General features: G+C 40.1%; 1 protein-coding gene across 1 annotated transcript; it reads left to right on the forward strand.

Annotated features, from left to right (window-relative positions):
- The first annotated feature begins 2,219 nt into the window (after nucleotides 1–2,219).
- LOC111264444 (aromatic-L-amino-acid decarboxylase) lies at nucleotides 2,220–20,713 on the forward strand. The gene is made up of 14 exons (XM_022840355.2): nucleotides 2,220–2,692; nucleotides 8,417–8,827; nucleotides 9,636–9,791; nucleotides 10,130–10,212; nucleotides 10,412–10,525; nucleotides 14,004–14,055; nucleotides 15,243–15,313; nucleotides 15,587–15,721; nucleotides 15,926–16,069; nucleotides 16,316–16,545; nucleotides 17,060–17,150; nucleotides 17,552–17,752; nucleotides 18,046–18,231; nucleotides 18,563–20,713. Exons 2-14 carry the CDS (start codon nucleotides 8,677–8,679, stop codon nucleotides 18,815–18,817), a joined length of 1,869 nt encoding a protein of 622 aa, XP_022696090.1. The 5' UTR covers nucleotides 2,220–2,692; nucleotides 8,417–8,676; the 3' UTR covers nucleotides 18,818–20,713.
- The last annotated feature ends 1,840 nt before the right edge of the window (nucleotides 20,714–22,553 follow it).

Genomic DNA, 22,553 nt, shown 5'->3' on the forward strand with positions numbered 1-22,553 from the left:
TTTGATAGCGACAGCAGCGACCTCCATGAAGCGCATGGGCGAGGCTGAACGCACATCCAATTACATTTCTTTGTGTAGGCTAATTGATTTTATTAATAGAGTAGTAGATAAAAAGGACGACAGGAAACCGGTTAAAGTTCAGAGGCCTGTTGTTCGCTGAACTAGCCAAGGAAATCAATTCTTATGGATTTTTTTGCGTACGTGCTGGGTCAGGGCCATTTTGGTAAGATGTCCTTAACAGCATTTAGAATTCCGGGTCAATAATTCAAGTCGTAAGGAAAACAATGACGACCCATAAGTAGTAATGACAGTCAATTTTCGGTGTTGTTCAATAGTATATGATATAAATTAGCAATCTGTACATGAACAAACTTTGTTATGAAATAAAAAAGAATATAGGTTGCATTGAAAATAAAGCGACCATCAAATATAATTGATTTGATACTGTTTCCTTATATTGTTTCTTTATATATTATATATTTTATATATAACAATAGTACTTGTATGTCATAAGTAAATTCATCTCTCTTGCCAATTTAATTGGCTCGTTTTATCCAGTAGGTCATTCACCTAAAATAACAAATATCAGTCGAAAAAGGTAATATTATATTTAGCCGAAAAGGTAACCTTTTGCAACCATTTTTTTTGTGTAATCCTGCGAGTTCTTTGCTTTTCCTCAAAGCAGTCCTCTTATACATAACTTTAATTTTTCGACATTTAAAACTTCTCGTAGAGGCAATATTGTATATTTCAGTTGAATAAAGGTTGGAAAACACAGAAAACAACATAACAGATTTTTAGGTCAAAAAAAAGTTGTCAGATAACAGACAACTGTCTCAATTTTCCATTTCCCAGCGATAATTGTATCTCATTCTATAAAAGCAAGCCTTGTTTTTAAGCCTTGTTTTTTCATCTACTTTCGCCTTCGCAGTATATCAGTGTACGGGTACTGCAGTAGTGTATACATATCAGCGACCTAAAACAGCCGATGTTCAGCAATACTGACCTGTCTCCCAGGCCGCTATCTGAACAGCGGCCTTGGCACGCGGCTCGTCCGGTCTTTCAAGGTGACGGTAGGTGCCGTGGCACGCGAATCCCCTGAATTCTCTTCGTTGGACTCTCCTTCGTTGGGAAGCCTTGGAGGCCTTGTGTGACTTGACTTCCTTCGTTAGGTGTGAGCAATAGGTACAGAGGTAAGATCTGTTGCCCTAGCAGCTCGCCTTGCCTCAATTAGTTTTTGCCATCACTGGTTCTCATGCAAACACAGCTCAAGCACCTCAAACGGCCGAATACCCGTTTCGCGCCGACCGCGGCAGCTCTTCTGCAGTTGTCTCTGTTTGCGAGGCAGGTTAGGTTGCTGCAGGTGCTATCTTTGCCACTGCCAACGCCGGCATGAACGACTGTCTGAACTGTCTACGTCCAACTCGCTGCATAAAGCTGCATCCCCTTCTAGGATATACCCTTCACGTGCCACACCGCCACCCGGCCTAGAAGGCTCCCCACTGACCGAACAATGGTAGTCTGCGCTTCTGCTGTTCCCGACAGCCAAGTTGTCAAAGGAAGTTCATATTAAAGACGATATGTCATATCCCAACAGGTAGGCCAAGGGTCTTTGGTCTCAGAGCTATGTGTGTTGCTGCGGTACGGCTATGGAAGTACGATTGCTAAAGCACACGAGGATTCGGTAGCCCATGAGAAAGAAAAGTTGAGAAATAAAGATAAAGAACGAACGTGGGAAAGAGTGTAAAAACGCCGTCTGGTGCTAGCCTCTATCGAGAATCTAGTAGCGGTATGCGGCGTTCCGCAAAGCTAGTGGGAACACGGGGATAATGGGAAGTGGGGGAAGAGGGATCTAAGTTTGGCGCCTTTTCATCTCCTACTAACTACTACTATGTCTGTGTGTCCCTGCCTCTTTTGCTCCGTGAGGGAGGGCAGAGCGCGTATACGTACTGCCACAGAAGAAGGCGGCCGCAGCGGTCGTACAGCCGTGAACGACGCCTGTGCTGTCTTGTTCTGCCGCGTGCCGGCCGTAGTCGCTCTAGTCAGGCTCCTTTGACGGCGGGACAGACAGCTACCCCATCCTTCATCCCTCCTCCGCTGCCACCCGCCGCTTAGGCCTCTCCGACAGTTCCCTACCCCCATAATTCAGCCAGCAGGACAGTGCTGCTACGGAACTTCATCGCCTTCATGTCCTTCAGTCTATCTGCTTTCTGCTGCTCTTCGAACCGACCTCTCAAACGAAGTCGACGACACGGAGATCTATTACTACTACTACTACTAACATTGCGACTCGTTGTCGCAGTCGACGAAGACGCGAGAGGCCTCAGATACAGCAGACGAGCACGTGAAAATTAAACAAAGAAACGAGACTAGTGAAGAACAACAAGTTAGTTCTTTTTTTTATTCAACGTCATCATCCCATTCTTTGTTCGAAGTTTGCTTTGTCGTTCTCCAAATTGAGGAAATATTTAACCTTCTGTTCGGTAAAATCGTAAAGTTACGCTTCATAAAACGTACGTACGGTAGGTGGACCTAACAGAAAAAGTGCACGAGCATACATGAAGGCAAATACATGGATGAGAGAGGCAAAGTGTGCTTGACAAGAATCGGACTACTGAAAGCCTTAAGCGAAGAACTACATAAGAAGATCATTTTGGCATAAAATTTTGTGACAAAGGCCACAAGGTTTCGAGTGAGTTGCTAGGTAGCTTCATTTGGTGTAAAATTTTATTAAGGGATTTTAACTACTGACATTTAGTGGCGGTTTGGTCCAGAATCGTAATAAAAGTTGTCTTCGGAAAGAGGATTTTGAGATTTGACCACTTTGGTAGCACCGTAAATCGGACGTGAGCTTATCTTCAGCATTGACAATGACCTTTTTGGCGGAAATAGGCCACAGTTGCGTACCCCACAGACCGTCAAGCCTAGAAAGGTGTCGAGGAGGAACTGAATGTTTAGACAGACATCCAGAGCAGTAGTCAGTCCTTTGTAGTTCATTTGTAACGTTGATGCGGTTAGCTTAAGATAGTCCATTCCACATCCTGGGTCATAGCAACCTATAGATTAATGTGCTGACAGTCATGGGTGAGTTCCTTGTACCGCCACAATAACACGCTTTTGACGACCTTTCTTGTTGTTGTACGGCTCTACATTGCAATTAAAAAGACAATCTACAGCATTTAAGTCAACAATTCTTGACCAGCTAACGAAGGCCCGCACAGGCCTTCTAGAGTTTAGTTCAGAGCATCTCATGTATATACATATATATCTTCGAATTGTAGTTCTAAGGTATATCAAAGGCAACTGTGACCCAACCGCAACCTGAAAGTCAGCGCTAACAGGTCTCTTTAATGCTGAAAAATGTTAGGCGTTGATAGTTGTATGCAAAGTTTGAGGACAGTCAGTTTAATTTTCTAATACACAGCAGTCTTCAATCAACGGTGGACGAAAGTACTTGAACGAAAGTTTGTCGCGCAACAACCCATTGGTCTAGTTTGGACTTGCCGGACCGATAGCTCAGTCGAGATAATATAGGTTGAGACCCGCGTGTGTTAGAGCCTGACTATAGCATGCAGGTTTAGAGTAAGTGAGGGGTGTTCAGAGTGGAGATAGTCTGGGGTTATTGTCGAGGCCTTGCCGGGGCCTGTGTCGGCAAGGGCTATATGAGATGAGTGGAGGATGCAGGGGTAAATCATTCGCTGAAAATGGTCTCCCATTTTGGGCAACGAGATGGGTGACGGCAACTGCCGGGATATGCCATTATTAATATGGAAGGAATGTCTTTCATTACTGCTGCTTTTATCTATGGCTATGCGCTCTTTGAGTTATTCTAGCCGGATAGGAGTAGGCTAGTCGCCGAGAGCGGGTGATGAAATGGCTGCGGCTCTTGAACGCGGTCCAAACCCAACCATATTCCAGCCGGCAACGGCATCATGAGTTCTGTTCGGATCGCCTTTCGATGTCTGATATGTTGTTAAGTATTCATAGACAGTGTGAAAATTGAAAAAGCAGACGGGATAAAACGATTCTGCCGCGGAAGCTCAGACATGCCAAAACAGAATACCCTGTTTCCCGTGCGGTAAACGGGGCATATAGACGTTAAATCACTGCAGTATTATTGCTTCGTGTCTAGCGGATGGAAGATACTGGCAAAAGCATGCAGCATCTATCAGTTTTGAAAATAGCAGCAGCAGCAGCAGTGGAATCAGGCTTTCTTGTGAAAGAAAAGTCGTTTTTCTATGGGAACCGAGAGTAAACTGAATCATCAAAATTGCAGTGTGCACATGACTTAACTTAAATTGAAAACAAATGGGAGATAGGCCTGCTAAAAGCAGTTAGATAGATAGATTTAGTAACCGTATGGGATACGTAAGGCCAAATTACGAGTATAATGCAACGGACGTTTCAGTAACCTACATACTTGAATTACGTAACGTTCTGTTTGACGTTTAGATTTTATTCTGTGAATTGTAATAGTGGACTAGCAAATCAGATTTTTATTCTAAGTAGTGAATGTAAGAGCTGGTTAAATGATTCCATTTGTTGTTCGAGGCGCCTTTGCGTCACGTTCTACTGCACTGTTGTATACAACACGACAGTTGCGAGTCGTCCTAACGCATTGCGAAAGCAGGTCTGTGCTGGCAGATTCTGTGCTAAACTTAGCCGATAGTTGTCTCCTGCCTGGAGAATATTATATGTATTCAGATTTTGACCGAATTCAACTCCTGCATTTAGAATAGCCTAGAAATAAAGTTGTTTTCTCGTGTATGATTTGTTGACAGTTAACAAGTTCGGCGTGTCTTCCACTCGTCGTCCTGTAGCTGCTTTTCGGAAGGGGCGCCGGGGTGCAATGGCTAAGAAGATACGATTGTTTTTACTACTAGTTGCTGCACTGAACGTTTACCCGAGATGTGGAAACAGGTTTTTACGTTACCTCATGCTGCATTGATAACTGGTCAATTCTTTCGGGTTTGCAAAGGATGCCTACCACATAAAAAAGTAGTTTAATCACTTCCACTATTCTAAGCGCATAAATTAGACTGAGGTTGCAAGGCATACTTGAAAAACCTTCTACTTACATTTCGATTTTGTCGTTATCAGCCTTAGGCGGTTAAACCCTAAAGTCCCCTTAGTGTGAGCTGTTAATTTACTTGAACAGATTAATCAGGCCTGCTGGTCACCAGGCTGCATGGCAATAAAACATTGCAATAACAATGAAAAAAAGACGCATTTCGCTTCAACACGATTTATGATAAACCAGTGATTTTTCACTTCATAGCAAACAGTACAGCCGTATTGCAAACAAAAGAAGACCTTCTGTCTATATGTTGTTGTTATTATTATTATTATTACGTTACGTTTGACGCAAGACTTTAGCATTGTTTGATCGGACTGCCAGCAGTTTTTCTGCTTTGTATTATAACTCAGCCGAACAGTGTTAGAGTTTTTGAGGTAGAAATAGGCGCGTGGTTTTATCTGGTAAATCTGACCTACCTGTAAATATAAACAACGAAGGGAAGCACTAACTGTGCAGGTTACATTTGCTGCTCAGTCTAACGGACGGCAAATAAGCGCAGATCGACGCAACCAGCGCGTCTATAACATTTAAGTCGGATTGGTTGTACAGACTTATGCGGTAGGAAAGCTGCCCTTAGAGGCATGCTGAGCCCCATCAGTGCTTTTGATCATGAAGCTTCCTAGCGACCTAAATCTATATAACTGACATGCGGCAAGCCGAAATATGCTAGTCACTCGATGCACTGTCGGTAAAAAACATTTGCTTGATTGTCTAGTTGAAGTACAAGCATATATTACCTTTAAAATGTTTTCGAGTCAATTTCTTTAAAGGTTGTTCAAGCGAAAAAATAGCCTTTCATTATTCTGGCGTTTTAGTGCTCTGATTCTCCACATTTTACCACATTTGCGTAGTCACAACACGATGTCAACCAGTGCCGACAAGTGCTCCCTATTCGAACGTTATTGCGAAATGTCACATGGGCGTGAAAGGAGGCACTCACCTTTGTTCTCCCCGCACTAAATTAAGGGAAGGATATTTATAGAAGCGATGTAAAACTTGCCCCACGTGCCTACCATGCAAATTAGTGGGTTCCTAATGCAATAAAGAACACGGTGGTCAATGGAATACGATTAGCATAAATATATCGCAATGATCATGTTCGTAATGAAGCGCAGAATAAACGCAGGTCTCATATGGAGCCCAGCTCAGAGCCCACCTGACCCAAGAACGATCTGAGACGATAGAAAATTCGATTTCTTCTTTACGTATTTTTGGGCGGATGTCCTGTTCCAGCTCCCCTATCTTTATCCTGTGAAATTACCTTCTTTACACTTCGCTTACAAATGAAACTTCCTCACAAAGGATGAGCCGTAATTTTTTGTCAAGGTTCACCTTTGATGCGGCAGGCAACGCTTTGAACAGAATGATTATGATATTCATGAGCTATAGGGCTATGTTCATTGATACAGGAATGTGGCAGTATACCTTGGGAGCTTTCAGCTACAGTAGCTAAATAGAACCTTGCAATAGTACGTATATACAGGGTCTCTTTGGGGAAATATTTCGTATAACAATTGCTTCACAGCTATCTACAGCTGCATAGGATAATATTCTGTAGTCACAGGAATCATTGCTTACATCACAGATTTACATATCTGTTGAGTACGTACAATGGAGATAGATATTTTATTCTCTGTCCTTGTTGGAATATGTTGGCGTACGACAACAACGGTATGTCGTTTCGCCTTTTTATTAATCTGTATTCTATCTAAGTATTTGTTTGTCGGGCCCAAACTCCAAAGAGTCAGATTGGGCTGATTGTTATAGGTCGTTAGAATTTCATCCTGATGGCATCTAGATAGATAGATAGAGCCGATCTGTAGAGGGAAAGGTTTGTTATCTCCCACAAAGCATAATGTTAATTTGGTTGGCCGTAAACCGATGGCAGCAACATGTTCTGATTTTCGTATGCTTAAAAACAACGCCAAACCATCGCTGACAAACTCCGAGGCACGACGCCTGCGTCGTTTGTTTCTGTTGAGTGAACATGTGTATTTAACCTGCGCAGCATCAATAAGTCAGCTCAACGTGTTTGCATAATATTGTGCAAATACAATAGATTGCTGCTATTCGACGCTTTCTTTAGTTCATACACAATTAGCGTTTGAGCTATGCGTTTTGAAATCCATTTCTAATAAGTGTTAATTGAGTTAAAGTTGAGGCGGTTGCCGTAAAATCGGTTTTCGTGAAAAAAAAAAACTCCTGAACCATTTTCAGCGCAAAATAACAAACTACTAGGAAATATATGTAAATATTAAGAAGATATAAATATATGTTGTATGTAAATACTTAGGAAAAAAAAGTAGAAAAAAGAAATATAATAAATTTTTTAAACTCTGGTGACGTCTACAAACACAATCAGTATGCCAATTAGGAAATGATAAAATATTTGAACCCTTATTCAATATAATATGCATAACTATCTAATGGAAAAATTACTAGAAGAAACTAAAAAGTTTGGTGACGTTGCAGGACAGAATGAATTGGTTCGTTGACTGAGCTAATCGCAGCCTGTGTTGAAAATCAGCTAAGGACTGCTCGATTCGCGAACGTCTTTGAGAGATCAGTTGGCTCTATTTATGTGCGTCTCGAAAATCAAGTCGACATGCCAACATAAAAAAGGCCCCCTAACCACATTGTACGAAAAATATGGCCAGGCCAGTATGGAACGAGCGAGACAAATATACAGTTGGCTTAGCCTTCCGACGAACATATTAAGATAGCCTGGTAAAATAATCGCTAAAGATTAACAAGTTAAATCAGACAGGGTAAATGTTAGTTGATCTTACGCATTACGTTAGATGTAAACTTTTCTTCTTATGGATAAACAAAATATGTAACTTTGCCCTACAGATGCTCTTATGACAAGCAAGCAGAAAGCGTATACTCCCTCTGTTCGCTCACCATATGATGCCACATCTCTGATCATTGGGGAGCTGTTTTAAGATTGATTGAATCTTGCTTCCGTTGACCAACCGTCCTCATACATGCCCCAAGTATTCAGCTATATAATACACTGTTTTCCGTGTTTACGCTAGGTGCACAAGATTGAACATAATAACGACAAAACACCACAGACATGACTTCGTATATAACAATCATACCTTCTTTTGTAAAATTTGCCACTTTTGATCGCTCGAATGAATTAAGCCTTGGAGGACCACATACGTGCTAACGTATGCATACATGCGTAGCACCTGAAAAAAGCTCCTGAACAACTGGCGTTTTCGTTTGTACTGGTTTTAGGTAGATTCATATAGAAATGGCTATATCCTAAACGGGAAACGGCATAAGCTGGGACGCTCAATGCAGGTGTATATTTAAACTGCTCTCTTGTAGAAACCAAAGTCAAGCGTCGTGACAACGTCCATCGTGATTCACCAGTAGCGGCGGATCTTATTTACTATACGCCGTCGGTCGCTGCATCGCCGGTAACTACTAGGAGGCGTACGTAGGAAATTAGAAGCACCCAACGGAAGTTACTACGTAGCAGCGATATTCGTGAGCGCAGCCTTGGAGATCAGGTCGAAGACGACGAGGAGCAAGAATCCCAGCATCAAGAGGAGCTCGGTCTTTACCCTGCACGTGGCAGGGACGTCATGAACCTTTCATGGATGCAGAAACTGCTTCCACGTTCGTCGGATAACAACTCGACTCCTCAGGCATCACCTCAACACAAGTGTAACGCTAATCTATGTCCAAATACGCCAAGAAAACTCAACCAGTCACCTCATCATCGGCCTGTGCTTCGTAAGTGCTTACTTACCAATGTAATAGGCTTAGGTGACTACAGAATTAAAGATTCTGTAGTTAGTAGAAAATATGAATAGACTAATAGCTAATTTTATATTTGTATTACATATTAAATCGTTTATGAAGAGAGTAATAGAAACTGATTAATAGTAGTACATCATTAAGAGTGACGCACTGAGAGAAATTATTTATAAGCATCTCCTCATATTTTACATAAAATGTTTGACTAAAATAGTGCATTTTGGCAGGACAAGTAATGTGGTTTTCATTTTAATTTTTTGTGTTAGGACATAACAGTTAGACGTAAGCCGTAAAAGTGATAATTTTCTTTTATAAGGGATGCATTGGACAATATATTTTGTGCCGCCTTAATGCAATTTGGTTAACCTGAGGTGTTCTATGGTTGATCTAGGTAAGTATAGAGAACGCCACTAAGCTTTGTGCTTAATCGGCATGATTTGATCATAGATAACTCGTCGATATTTTTGGAAAAAAGTATATCCATTGAAACGTCTTGACTTGGCTAATATTGAGACTTTCTGTAAGATGGACAATCCTATTCATATAGCTAACGTAGTTCCAGGACGCAAAAACCATATCAATGTCAGGTCACAACTGAGTGAGAAAGGAAACCTATTAAAACCTTCATGTTTCGCACTGCTGCTATCTGTCCTACGATCCTTAAGAAAACCTGAATACCGTAAAGTGGAAATTAAGAAAATGTATTCTTTAAGTAAAATTAAGCACGTTTTTTGTATTGATCAGATGAACGGTTGTTTTACATTAACGAACCAATCTATTGCAGCGGATGGAAATGGTTGTGGCGAGAGTGTATCATGGGGTATGAGTACAGAAGAATTTCGAATAAAGGGCCGAGAAATGGTCGATTATATCGCCGAATATCTCGAGAACATTGGCCAAAGACGAGTGACTCCCAAGTGCGAACCTGGATACCTCAAAGGTAACGGACTGTTAGATTTATCTTCACGTTACTTATCTTTAGAAACACTGGCTCTTGAATTTAGGAAATCCAGCTTGTTTAGAGTACGTTGGATGCATTCGTTGATAATTCGTGACTATTATTATATATCCAGTTTTTTAGAAAATTTTTATTGTCAGTCATATTCAAAATCAAAATGAAGCGGGTCCTTGTAATTCTTCACACTGTTTTGAAAATAAAAGAGGTCTCCAAAGAAAACACTATGTCTATAATTTCGTATTGCCATAATGACAGCTTGGATGAGGCACCGGACACAATATCACTAGTTAATTATTGACTCTGACAAAAACGTGTTACAGATTTGCTTCCGCGGAAGGCACCTTATAAACCGGAAAATTGGGATATAATCATGGCGGACTTCGAAAAGTACATCATGCCAGGAGTAAGTATGTGAGTCCGCGTACATGGTTGTTGCAAGAACTTTCACCTGATCTATAAACACGCATTTACAAGAACGTTAAAACTAGTGCTATATTCGGGTCACAGCAATTGATGCGATATTAATAAAGAACAATTATAAGGTTTTTAAAAAGGTACGGAAGTTTAAAATGCCGATTCTGTTGTATATAACTGTCGAATAGGTGACGCACTGGCAGCATCCCCGATTCCATGCTTATTTTCCGGCAGGAAACAGTTATCCATCAATTCTTGCTGACATGGTTTCCGACGCTATCGGATGTGTTGGTTTCAGCTGGGTAAGTGCAGGATGTAAAAAGATCTTGAAAGTTCTTCCATTAGCTTTTTTGTGATAACATACACAGATAGATTTCTTTATTTTTTTTTCAATTTGCCTTTGCTAACGATGTTCATATATATATATATATATATATATATATATATATATATATATATATATATATATATATAAGTTAACAGCAAAGGATCCAAAAAAGCAAGAAAATGAGTTATTGAAACTAATCTGAGAGATTTGCTAGATGTTCTAAAGATGATACAAGGGGGATAAGGAGTTGCATGATCTCTATCAATTTCTCTGGAGCACCTACGTATATCGTTAGGCTCGTAGAAACCAGCTTTCCTGCAGAGTCTACGGTAGAACTCATGCACACTAATGCGAGTCATTATATGTTTGTTTAGTGTATTCGCCCCTTTCCACTCCTGGCTTTTCATCATTGATGAAGTCCCTATCAACTCCCGTGAATTTTTCTTCTACTTTAAATAGTTCTTTTTGAAGGCTTCCGTTGCTAGAGGCTTTGAGCGATGGCGCGGGCTATTCGAAAAATAGTGGTGAGTCGGCTAGAAGATACGCTAGGCGAGACCGAGTCACTATGTTTAGTCCAATGCAGTCGCCGACTCACTTGCGGACGTTGTTTACTTTTCTGGCTATGCTGCATTAACCGAAACAAATAATAATAATAATATGGTGGAGAGACGTACGGGCTGTATGCCAAGTGAAGCAGTTTCCCCTCGGAAGGCCGTTAATGCTCGTTAGGTCTTCAAAGTAATATTCAGTACAGTGTTGTCAAGATACCAATTTCATGGTTCAGACGGATGAGTTAGTTTGAGCAACTGCCTCTTGTAGTTATTTTTTTTTGGGGTCTCAGAAGCTCAGTAGTATAACACCCCCTTCCCATCCTACCATATGCCGAGGCGCAGCCTCAAACCATGAATATTTCTTCGTGGTGTTAAGTTATAAGGATCTAGTAGTTTAGCTTCGCGCCTAGAAGGGTGGCCAAGATCAACTTCTCATCGTCAGTAACGACCAGTATGGAAATTACTTTATTTTTTCTTGCAAGAAACTAAAACTAAAAAACATTGTTGAACTTTTTTTCCATTTTCACTAAGTTTTTGGGGGTTCACTTCCCCTCCTTTTCCCATCTTTTCGAGTGCATGCAAACGACTGATAACAGTCATTCGGGTTTCCCCCAGCTGCATAGAGAGCTCTCGGGTCAACTGTGCCGCATCCTGTTTAAGGGGTTCTTGCAGTTTATCGTCGTTTCGGTCCTATGGTCGTCCGGAGTGTATCAAGTTGAAATTTCCAGTTCCGAAGTGATTAAACCGAAGTTGGGAAGTGATAACATTTTCCGAACGTCTTGTTTCAACTTCGCAAACAATTATTTTTGTCTCCACTTTTCCAGCATGAGAATAGTGAAGAACAGAATGGCGGATATGCAGCACCTTTTCGAACTCTTCTTTTTTCGCTTTTCGAATTGAAGCACTGCTTACAAAGAGCTCAATGAAGATAGCAAAACAGTCAAAATAATTATCTTGAGAAGTTTAAGCTAGATACGATCGGCTCTAATGAGAACTTTATACTCGATCTTACAACTCTTATACAAAGTCGTATAAGGAAGTCTGATTTTTTTGCTTTGAGCTGTGATTAGACAGTTAAAGCATTGACTTAATTTAGATAATTTATTACTTTTTAAAACATTGTGAAGTATTTTGGGATAACTAGTGATTTGAAGAAAGTAGAAATTTAAATCAAGGTTAGCCATCTTAATAGTAAATTAATTCTGAAATTAAAACTATTAAAATCTTATTAGAGGAATTTGTGAAGAAAAAGATGAACAGCTATTCTACCTCAATTGGAAAATTAATTTGTATATTGATTTCTGAACTTTATTTATAAGTGTCATATAAAATAGGCTAAACCAAGAATTTCAAATAGTTTTATAAAAAGGACTTAAGGGTTAAATATTTAAATTACAAATAAGTAGTTCTGAAATGTGCACATATTGTCCGTCGCTTTTATCAAAATGAAAAGAGTCGTTACAAAGTAAAAATACTGGAAAGCGTTTTTGAATGAAGTGCTTATTTGAAATGATTATACACGTAGGATAAAAAATATATGATTTTTACCATTTTGATTATTTAAAGTAAGCTAAGTCTAAGCTATCAGGCCTATACGTCGAAAACGATTATTCCTTTAAAAGATTTATTTTATGCATAAAATCACCTAGAAGTACTGCATTCATTTCTTCTTCTTCTATTGCTGGGTCATCTGAAAGTTGATTTTGATTGCTATATATATAATTTAATATACAAGTGAAAGTCCGGATGGAATTTTGGCAATTCTTATGTTTATTTCACCTCACTGCACAAAACAGATCTTATATTTCTTTAAAATATAATTATCAAGTCGATTGGGACTTGGCGCTTTCTGTCCTTATCGAAAATCCTATGCGGTTTTCCTGGGAAATTTCCTTCACGTTCCTTTTTTGCCTAATATCTGCCTCTCTAGATCAGGTGGATTCACTCAAAAACGAGATAGTCTCCATTTCTATTTTTCCTACACTGAATATCAAGTACTTTTCAAAAGCCTATCACCTTTTTCTTACCTTTCTAGTATAATGACATTTTATACAGGGACATACCACAGTTACCTCAACACGCCTTCTTTCAGTTGATCGGAGAAAGCATAAGTACCGGGCAGAACGCTTATCGTCCTCTTTCCCAACTTCAGGCTATCGAATACCAGCAGATGTAAACGTTCTGTTTAGCATGCATATTAATCTGCTCGCTGTCTAAATGTGATATCCAAATTCGTTTTCAGAGTAGATGGCACAGACTCATCCATGTGTCTCCGACCGCAATGGTATTCGTCGAGGATCGTTTGTTGGTCGAAACTTCTAGCATTATAGACAATATAGGGTTCTTATAAAGTCAGAAGCTTTTAGGTGCTAATGTCCTCGTTTGAGAGCTTAAGGGTTGCTCAAGAGCGGAGTCTAAGAAAAAGTGAAACGAAGAACTTTAGGCCCCACAGTTCTCGATCGGGTTTGTTCGGCGGTAAATGAACCGAAGGCGAGTGTCCGGTAGATTTGTGGAACGATATCTCTAAATATGAAGATAAATTTTTGTGTACGTTTCCTGAGTTACTAACTGTATGGGTTGGTCTAACTGTTCCATCATAAAATGACTTTAAAAATCCTGTTCTTTGTCGAATTAATGGACTATCGTTCTATGCGGACTTACTCGTAGACGCTGCTCCATCGTTCCCTGCCTGTAGTTGTATTGCTTCATACTGGCTTCATAGAGACCCTCCATTATTTTAGATGACCTGTATATAGTATGGATTTCTTGATTCGTTCCGCGTGTATTTGCTAGAAGAGGCGCTTGTTTGTTGTCGTGACTATCGACCTTCTTTAGGTAATTCAGCATGCTTTGATTGTGCTACATTTTTAACAGCTGGCAATTTTAATTGACTTCCTTTAGGCCGCCAGTCCGGCATGCACCGAGCTAGAGATTATCATGCTCGACTGGTTGGGTGAGTACTCCGCAGTCGATTACATGTTCAACTGTACTGGCTTATAGGTATATATGTATATATATATATATATAACAGGAAAAAGCCCAGAAAATTAATTTGAAAAAAAGAGAGCATGTACAGTACGTTTGCTTTCGCTTGGAAGCAAAAGAAAAAAATGTCATCATAAACGATATCATTTCCGATGTTTATGAATTGTCACTTGTTTGGTACGTGTGTGAAACACCACGCCGAACGCTGGTTGACTAACTTTGTATTTCACTAATAAAACCATTGTTGAGAAACAAATTTACGGCTCGTAAAATTCATTTAAGTGATCCTAATTTTGTTGGACATTTTTCTATACAATCAAGCGCGCCGTTATTAGGCGAAGAGACGCATTAAGATTTGAGCTGCAGAAGAATACCAGCCGCGCATTACATCTTCGTCTCGTTATTACTATATTATTAGAATTCACTGATTGATTAAAAATCTCAGATTAGTGTTATATGTCAGCAACTGTTAGAATCAGACCACTGAAGTGCAGAAAACAAATGTAGCTATTGGTATTATAGTCACTTTGCTAAGCACACTTTGTACTTTACTGATTAACTTACGGTAGATACTGATAGTTTACTTCAAAGTTTATTCACTCGAATAGCAAAATCTTTTACGCATCCCTTCAGCACTTCAGATATCTTGCAGAATTGCCTCAAGCTTGTGTCATCGCGAAAGGATTAGCGATGCTGCTTTCACAAAACGATGGCTTTTATGTGCTTTTAAAATTACAATAGCCAGGTTTCACGGTAGTAACTATGTTTTAGATTGATTAGAATCTTATCTCCGCAATAATCACGCTAATCATAATTTTCAATTGGGTTTGGTTCACTGTCAAAAAGACACATCTACAAGATCACAATTCCCTTTAAAGCAGCTTCTTTCGACCCCTTTTCAGTGAACTAGTGGCCGGTCATATAGCTTTAACTCGTCTGCGTATAGATTATGACTAAACGCCGTTGAAGCTTCCATCTACCCCTTCTCTCTCTCTCTCTCTCTCTCTCTCTCTCTCTCTCTCTCTATATATATATATATATATTTACACAAAATAGCATTATGTTTAGAAATTATTCTGGGTAATATTCGAGATACAATTCGTAGAACTAATTTCTTTTTTAAAACAGTAACCATGGGTTTATTGTTAATTATAGGAAAAATGATTGGTCTTCCAGAAGACTTTCTCTGTCTACATGGTGACAGCAAAGGTGGCGGCGTTATACAGGTATGTAGAAACATGTCCATCTTTTCATTTTCCACCCTATGCCAAGTAAATACCATCCGTAACTAAATAAGCAAACATTTTTACTGTTGATCAGCGTTCACAGCGGAGGAGGGCACACAAGTCCAATACTCGTTACTGTATTGTATTCAGGTCAATATGTGCCGGTTGTGACGGTTTGTGTGCAGGAAAAAATAAAAGTCAGAATCTGCACGTTCTACAGGGCTTTACAATTACGTATACATATCGTTTTAATTTTGATTAAATAATTTTCAGACGTCTGCGTCGGAATGCGTCCTGGTATCGTTGTTAGCGGCACGTTACGACTCAATTAAAAAAGCGAAACTTAAATATCCCACTCTGGATGATTACGCGATTTTGCCTAAATTAATGGCCTACTGTTCGACCGAGGTTAGTGTTCATTTTGACTGCTTATTCGTTCATGGTTAATCTAGCAGATTGGCTATCGTTCTTTCTATAGTAAATATTGGCTGAGCGGGGTTAAGTTAGGTTAGGTAAGTTCATTTGCGTGAGGACTGCCAATTGGGCCATATTAAGTTTTGTCAAGACACATAAGTCACTCATTAGAAATGGGTTCTGTCGTATGTTGTACAGTCCCATTCATGCGTCGAGAAAGCTGCCCGGATCGGCTTCGTAAAGCTCCGCATTTTAGATACAGACCTGAGCAATCGGCTGCGCGGGAACGTTCTTGCAAGAGCCATCAAAGAGGACAAAGCGGCAGGATTAATACCCTTTTTCGTAAGTTATTATATTCAGTTGAAGATTCGAGTGTGTTACTAGAGTCGCATGCATTAGTTCCACAGATCTGCTAGTGAAAATAAATCCTTTTTTTAATTAAGTAAACATTTGTCGAACTATTAATCATATGTAGGGCAGCGTCGGAATAATTTGACAGACATTTTTTTCGCATATATAGATATATATCGCACGTTATAACTGAACATATAGAGGTTTAGTATAACTGGTATGGATGTTACCAATCAGGTATCGGCAACGCTCGGTTCAACATCATGTTGTGCGTTTGATCCTCTTGATGAGATTGGGCCAATTTGTAAGCAGGAGGATATATGGTTGCACGTCGATGCGGCTTTCGCTGGTTCAGCTTTCATATGCCCCGAGTTCCAGCACCTCACCGATGGTCTTGAGCACGCGATGTCCTTCAATACTAATCCGAACAAGTGGATGCTGGTCAACTTCGATTGTTCAACTATGTGGTATGTATAATGTAGGGATGGATATATTATCAACTCGGTGTAGGTCGTATTGTCTACTTCCAATAAAGCTTTCTTAAACTACCTTAAAAGCAAAAGAAAATTGACGATACTAAGCTCGTATGCTTGAGTCAGTCAAAAACAAAATTCAAATCTGGGTTACGACTCAGGGAAGCAACGTATTGCGTCCGGAGTAAAGGGGCGTGTTGGGATTGTCATTATTTTCGAAATATCTGCTTTGCTATAGACAGGCCAAAACCCGTAGGTTAATGCAGCTATGGTGCAGACTACAAAAAGCTAGATCTAGACTAATTACAAATATGTTAGCGTTTTATCTATGCATTTCGATGGCCGACTCCCAGAATAAACCGTAGTATGTTTACGCCAGACAGCCAGGTATCTTCACGTTCAGTAGGCCACGGGTACGCTTGCCTCATAACAAACAAATTTTGTTATTGATGCAGTTAAGAAATGTCGCTAATTCTGCCAATACATTTAATGATTATTCGCTTTTCAGGGTGAAGGATCGATTTAAACTAACGGAAGCATTGGTTGTGGACCCTCTATACCTTCAGCATAGCTATTCCGACAAAGCCATCGACTATAGAGTAATATACTTTGCTTACCTATAGTTAAAAAAAATATATAGCTATAGTAGCCCGTCTGGATATGTGGATCTCGCGGTTGATTCTAGCAAATATAGATCGTTCTGTGTAGTAAGCTTTGTATTTGAGATTAGGCTGTGTCGTAACTGGGCGCATTACTTCAAAAACATCTCTGTTTTTATGGACTCCAAAAACGTACACTTCAATATTTCACATAGGAATGATATGACATTTTGTTCATGGACAGGTACAGCATCCAGGTAGCAATAGATCATATAATGGCACGATTGTTGTGCATTTATTTGTTTGTATGTATGTTGGCATTGAATCGAGGGCTGATGTGACGTTTTTTTTACACCTTAAAAAAGAGTCATAGTAACTATGACAGACTTTTTTACCGTCAGCATTGGGGTATTCCTCTGAGTCGTCGATTTCGCTCGCTGAAGCTATGGTTTGTCATCCGTCGCTACGGTGTCGAGGGACTACAGCGCTACATCCGTGACCACGTACGGCTTGCAAAAAAATTTGAGTGCCTCGTTAGGCACGACGAGCGTTTCGAAGTCGTCAACGAGGTTATCTTATCGCTCGTATGCTTTAGACTCAAGGTAAAAGGTCTCCGTACTTTTTAGAATCAGGCGTAAGCTTTAACGTAACGTCGCAACGTAATTTGAGTCCGCTTTTAGTGTCCTCCTAAGCTCCAAGCCACGTAATTGGATAGCACAACAATTCACCATTTACTAGCAAAAGCCTGTGATCTGATTTGATTCAGCAACAAGTTGGTATCAGCGCTTCCCTTCTAGATGTTTGTCTTCTCAAAAATATATATGCACTTGTATAGTTTTTTTAAATTATACAACTAGTATCAACGTAGGCTACTAATACCCTGTTGGAATTTCAGGGCAGTAATGCGCTGAACAAGAAGCTTCTAACAATGATCAATGCCAGCGGCCGCCTGCACATGGTGCCCGCGTCACTGCATAACCGCTTCGTGATTCGGTTTTGCGTATGTGCCCAGAATGCAACTGATGAGGACGTGGCGCACGCCTGGGACGTCATCTCGCAAACGACCACCGAACTACTCGAGGTAGATCACTTTCAAGGTGGTGGCCTGTGTGAGGCTTCAACGGTTATTGTTTCCAAAAAGTTGGCTATATCAACGTATTGCAACAACAGCGTACCCGACCGATTTTTCGTGTTTAGATCAATCGTCGCGAGTAACGAACGAACTTCGCTGTCATCTTCTTCTTCAGTTAGGGTTTAACGCAGTGGCGATATCTCTATGTCGGCTTGAAATACGTATTCTGCAGCTATACACTACTTGTCAATGTAACTGTTTGGGTATTTGGTGATGCGAGCCGTTTGTGTATTTTGTTTGTGTATTATTTGTGAATTTCTTGGCGGCCGGCTTCTTTCAGGAAACGGAGTATGAGACTGCCGAACCGGACGAAGTCTTCATTCTCGACAAGAAACGCCATTCGTTGCGGTACAAAAGATCATTCTTTGTGCGAATGGTTTCTGATCCGAAGCTATACAACCCAAAAATCGTACGCGCGCTCTCCGATAACGAGAGCGTTAACAAGGGTGATGCCGTCGACGGAGCTGCCAAGAAAATGTCGTGTTCAGCTGAGAAGCTGCAAAATATTTCCTGCACTCAACAAAACGTCGGCTAGACAATGCTTTATGCCAATGCCACCAAATGACACTTGCAACATTAATGAAAACAAATAAATGTATCTTGTTCTGGCGACGACGGTTCGATGAAGCCAAGCCTGTATAGTAAACACTTCGTTTGTCTCGTGAACCTATCCGGCAAAGTGGAGGGTCAAAGTTAAAGGTCCAAAGCACACTGTTGGCGCTACGCTTCGTTGGTCATTATTTGGGGCTATCGATGTCCGCCCCATGCAGTACCGTTGTAAAATGGGTCTTTGGATTTAGTTTCTAGAGCCCATATAATACTGAGGTGAATGTGGGACAGAGCGCAGAGCTTGCAGTGTGTGTTACTTTGGTTCAATACACGATTGGGCTAAAGTTCGGCCCATTAACGTAGTCCACATCTTGGACCGGGCTCAATTGAGTTAACCAAAAATCCTATTTGCTGTGTGATAAATAACATAAACATCGACTATGACAAATAATATCGACATTTATTTCTCGCTCGTGATTGATATAATAACGTTCAAGGTGGGTTTAAAATGACACACAAACTAACCAGCCGTATCTATCGATAGTTTATTTGAACGAGCTGTATAATACTACGAAGACTTCCCAATTCCATACTTACTGGATAAGGAACACGAATTGCAAACTTCGATAGGACAAGGTGAAGTCTCAGGAAATGAGCGGTCCTCTAGCGATTACGTTGCATGCAACGACCTTCTTGCCTAGTGAATAGATGTTTTTGTTATGACTTGTGGAAACAGTCAGCCAGCCAGCCAGCCCACGATTGACGATGCTTACAATTTTACCAGTAAAGTAGCTATGGCGATCGTTTTTGACGAGGTAAACCTTCGCAAAATCCCGCTAGCAAAAGTCGTAACGCGTAATATAATAGACGTTAAATGCTAAGCACTGAGTAAATTCTCTCCCGTATGGATGACGCACGCCAACATACAGCGCACCCATAAAAACCTAAAATAATGCACATTATTCAGCTATGCTAATTAAAGTGACGGAAAACAGAGTTTGCGACTATTTACTCCCAAAATGACAATAGCTACGAGGAAAACAAAGTAAAATTGGGAAACTAGATATAAGAAACAGCTGTGATATGCCTGGACTGGAAACTGTAGTGGAAAAACTCAATAATATCAACTAATTTATAATAGTTCCAGTACAAAAAAGCGTTTCGGCGAAAGTATCCTTGTCTTTCATTATTGCGGACGCCATATACCAGGTGGATCAAAAGTCTCCGAAGTGTCTCGTCCGTGTATCGTATACTTGAATTCGCCTTTCACTGCAGCAATCTCCCTATTTTCTGCTTCTTTCAAATAGATAAAGTATTATAGAGTTCGCAACTGCTCAGAAACTTCTTGGGCCACCCAGTATATTAGCTACATGTGGGTTTCACAAAAAGTGACGAAATCGCTTCATGGAACGAACGGAACTTCGCTTTTTTTTTTCGACGCCCATATAGGCTATGATGTACGCTTCTTTATCGAGAGGGTTCAAGTAATCGGCTTAGAAATCGATCCTATTTGCGTGACTGTTTTACATTTCTACTAAATTTCTGACTTTCTTCTTCGGTTTTGGGTGCTCCTTACTAACCCAGCAAAAAATTAGCGAAACAAATATAAAGCCAGATATTTTTCCAAAGATTTTCTTGGTTTGATCGAAAGCTTGTGTCATTTTTTAGTTCTGCATTAAAGTTATGCGCATAGGATTACAGTTTTAACTGCTAACTGAAAGCAGTAAACACAAGGAAGTCAGAAGTTACTGCTTAGTTAGCAATGAACAAGCTTCTCATCTAAATAATAAACGACATATGACTAAATAAAACATATTAAAAATTGGCTGTTGTTTGAATGTTATGTGAAACGTTACGGAAATAAGAAGACATCTCTATGAAATACTGACTTTTCATTCCTCTGAATTGCAAGGTATGATCTGCAAGATTAATAAACCTCAAATCCCCAACAGAGGCAAAAGAAGAGGACACTACAGTCAGACAAAGTGCAGACACCCGGTCTTACCGGAGCAGTAGCTTGAATTTCTGATAGCTTATAGCTTGGTAGGTCGCCGAGCTCCCACGCATTGCCCAGGCTCGTATTTCCTTTTGATGCGTCGGCGAGAAGCTGTCACAGGGGGAAAAATGGAATCAACATATAGCAAAATCACACTGAGAAGATTGTCTTGGCTAGTACGCGTTTCTGTGGGCTTTAAATAAACTTTGATGGGGTCACCATGATGAACACCTAAATAAGGTTGTTAATGTCAAACTTCAAACTAACAGTTTAATATATAAATCTCTCTCTCTCTCTCTCTCTCTCTCTCTCTCTCTCTCTCTCTCTATGCAGCCCTCACTATTGAATCTACTTGAAAACATAACACCTTGTGGACTGTACAACAGTAACTCCCATATACTCTCTGGATAAACCATTTTATATAGCGGAATTATTATCTTTAAATGATTTTCTCCGGCTTCGTATGTTGGATCGCTGTGCCTGAAAACACGGGCCGATCCCGAAGGGTACTATACCACAACGAATATCCGTCAACTGCTACTGAAAGCATTTATTCTCTAGTAGGTAACCATTACGAAATCCAAACAATTCGTATAGCAAAAATAGCTGACATGCAACTTATAAGTAAGTTTAGTTTAATGTTTGAGCTTCGTTACCAGGCCGAGGTTGGATCACCTCTGAATTTTACCCACTATCGGCGAAAGAGCCTGTTGGCATTGTTTGGTTCGAATTATAGATCTTTAAATTGAAATATAACGTCAAACGCAAGTACGGATAGGATTCGTCCGATTTTGTTCGTCAAAAAATCTCAGAAAACCCCACAATTTTAATAAGGTAATTTTTATCTATATGATTGCGAAATAAAGGAGAAGTGTTTACCTATACATAATGAATATAACCATTCCACTAGTGGTCATAGAAGGTTGACACAAAGGTTCTCACAGACATAGCTTTCTAAGAAACAGGGTGGAAATCAGGGAAAATGGAAAGGAACGTGGCAAGCTTAACAGCCACAAGTCGAAAAACAAGGCTGTTATACAAACACATATATATACACATAGATTATTGAAGGCCATACAGATCGATAAAAAACTAGCACAGGAAAATGGTCCAATAAGTAATAACTTAGAAAATCTACTCTCCAGAAAATTGGGTTAGTTTTGTCGCCATTTTCGGCTAATGTTTCCGTCTGGACAGCCCATTGAAATTACTTTGTTCGTATAGCATTAACGACCATAAGGAAAAATTTGTTGTCAGCCATTTGTGGCCGAATTTTCCAGAGTCACAGTGTCACCACCGGCAAATTTAGACCTTACAGGATTGCTACAATGTGTTCGAATGGCGTTGTTGAAAGTGACTGAGAAGCAGATTTGTCTGTCAAGTGAACCTGTTTTCTAATAATGCTTATAAACATATAATGCCTAGATGGGTAAAGATCTGTCTCAGCACAAGGCGATCCGTGTTTTTGATAGATGCCTTCTAAAGCAAAACATAAAATAAAGACAGAGTGTTACACACTCGAGCCGACCAGGAGACCTTAAAAAGAATCCGAGAACCAAACCGTCTTGACGGAGAACAATTCGAACAACTATCGAAAAGCTCACAATACAGATAAAACATTGATAGGAGAACGTTTTCCGCTTCTATTACGAATACACTGAGTAAGTAGGCGCTTGTATTGTTCAGTAATTTTTTGCTTTTACATTATGCTAAATAACTGGACAAG

This window comes from Varroa jacobsoni, unplaced genomic scaffold, assembly GCF_002532875.2.
Source record: "Varroa jacobsoni isolate VJ856 unplaced genomic scaffold, vjacob_1.0 scaffold_858, whole genome shotgun sequence".
Lineage (NCBI taxonomy): Eukaryota > Metazoa > Arthropoda > Arachnida > Mesostigmata > Varroidae > Varroa > Varroa jacobsoni.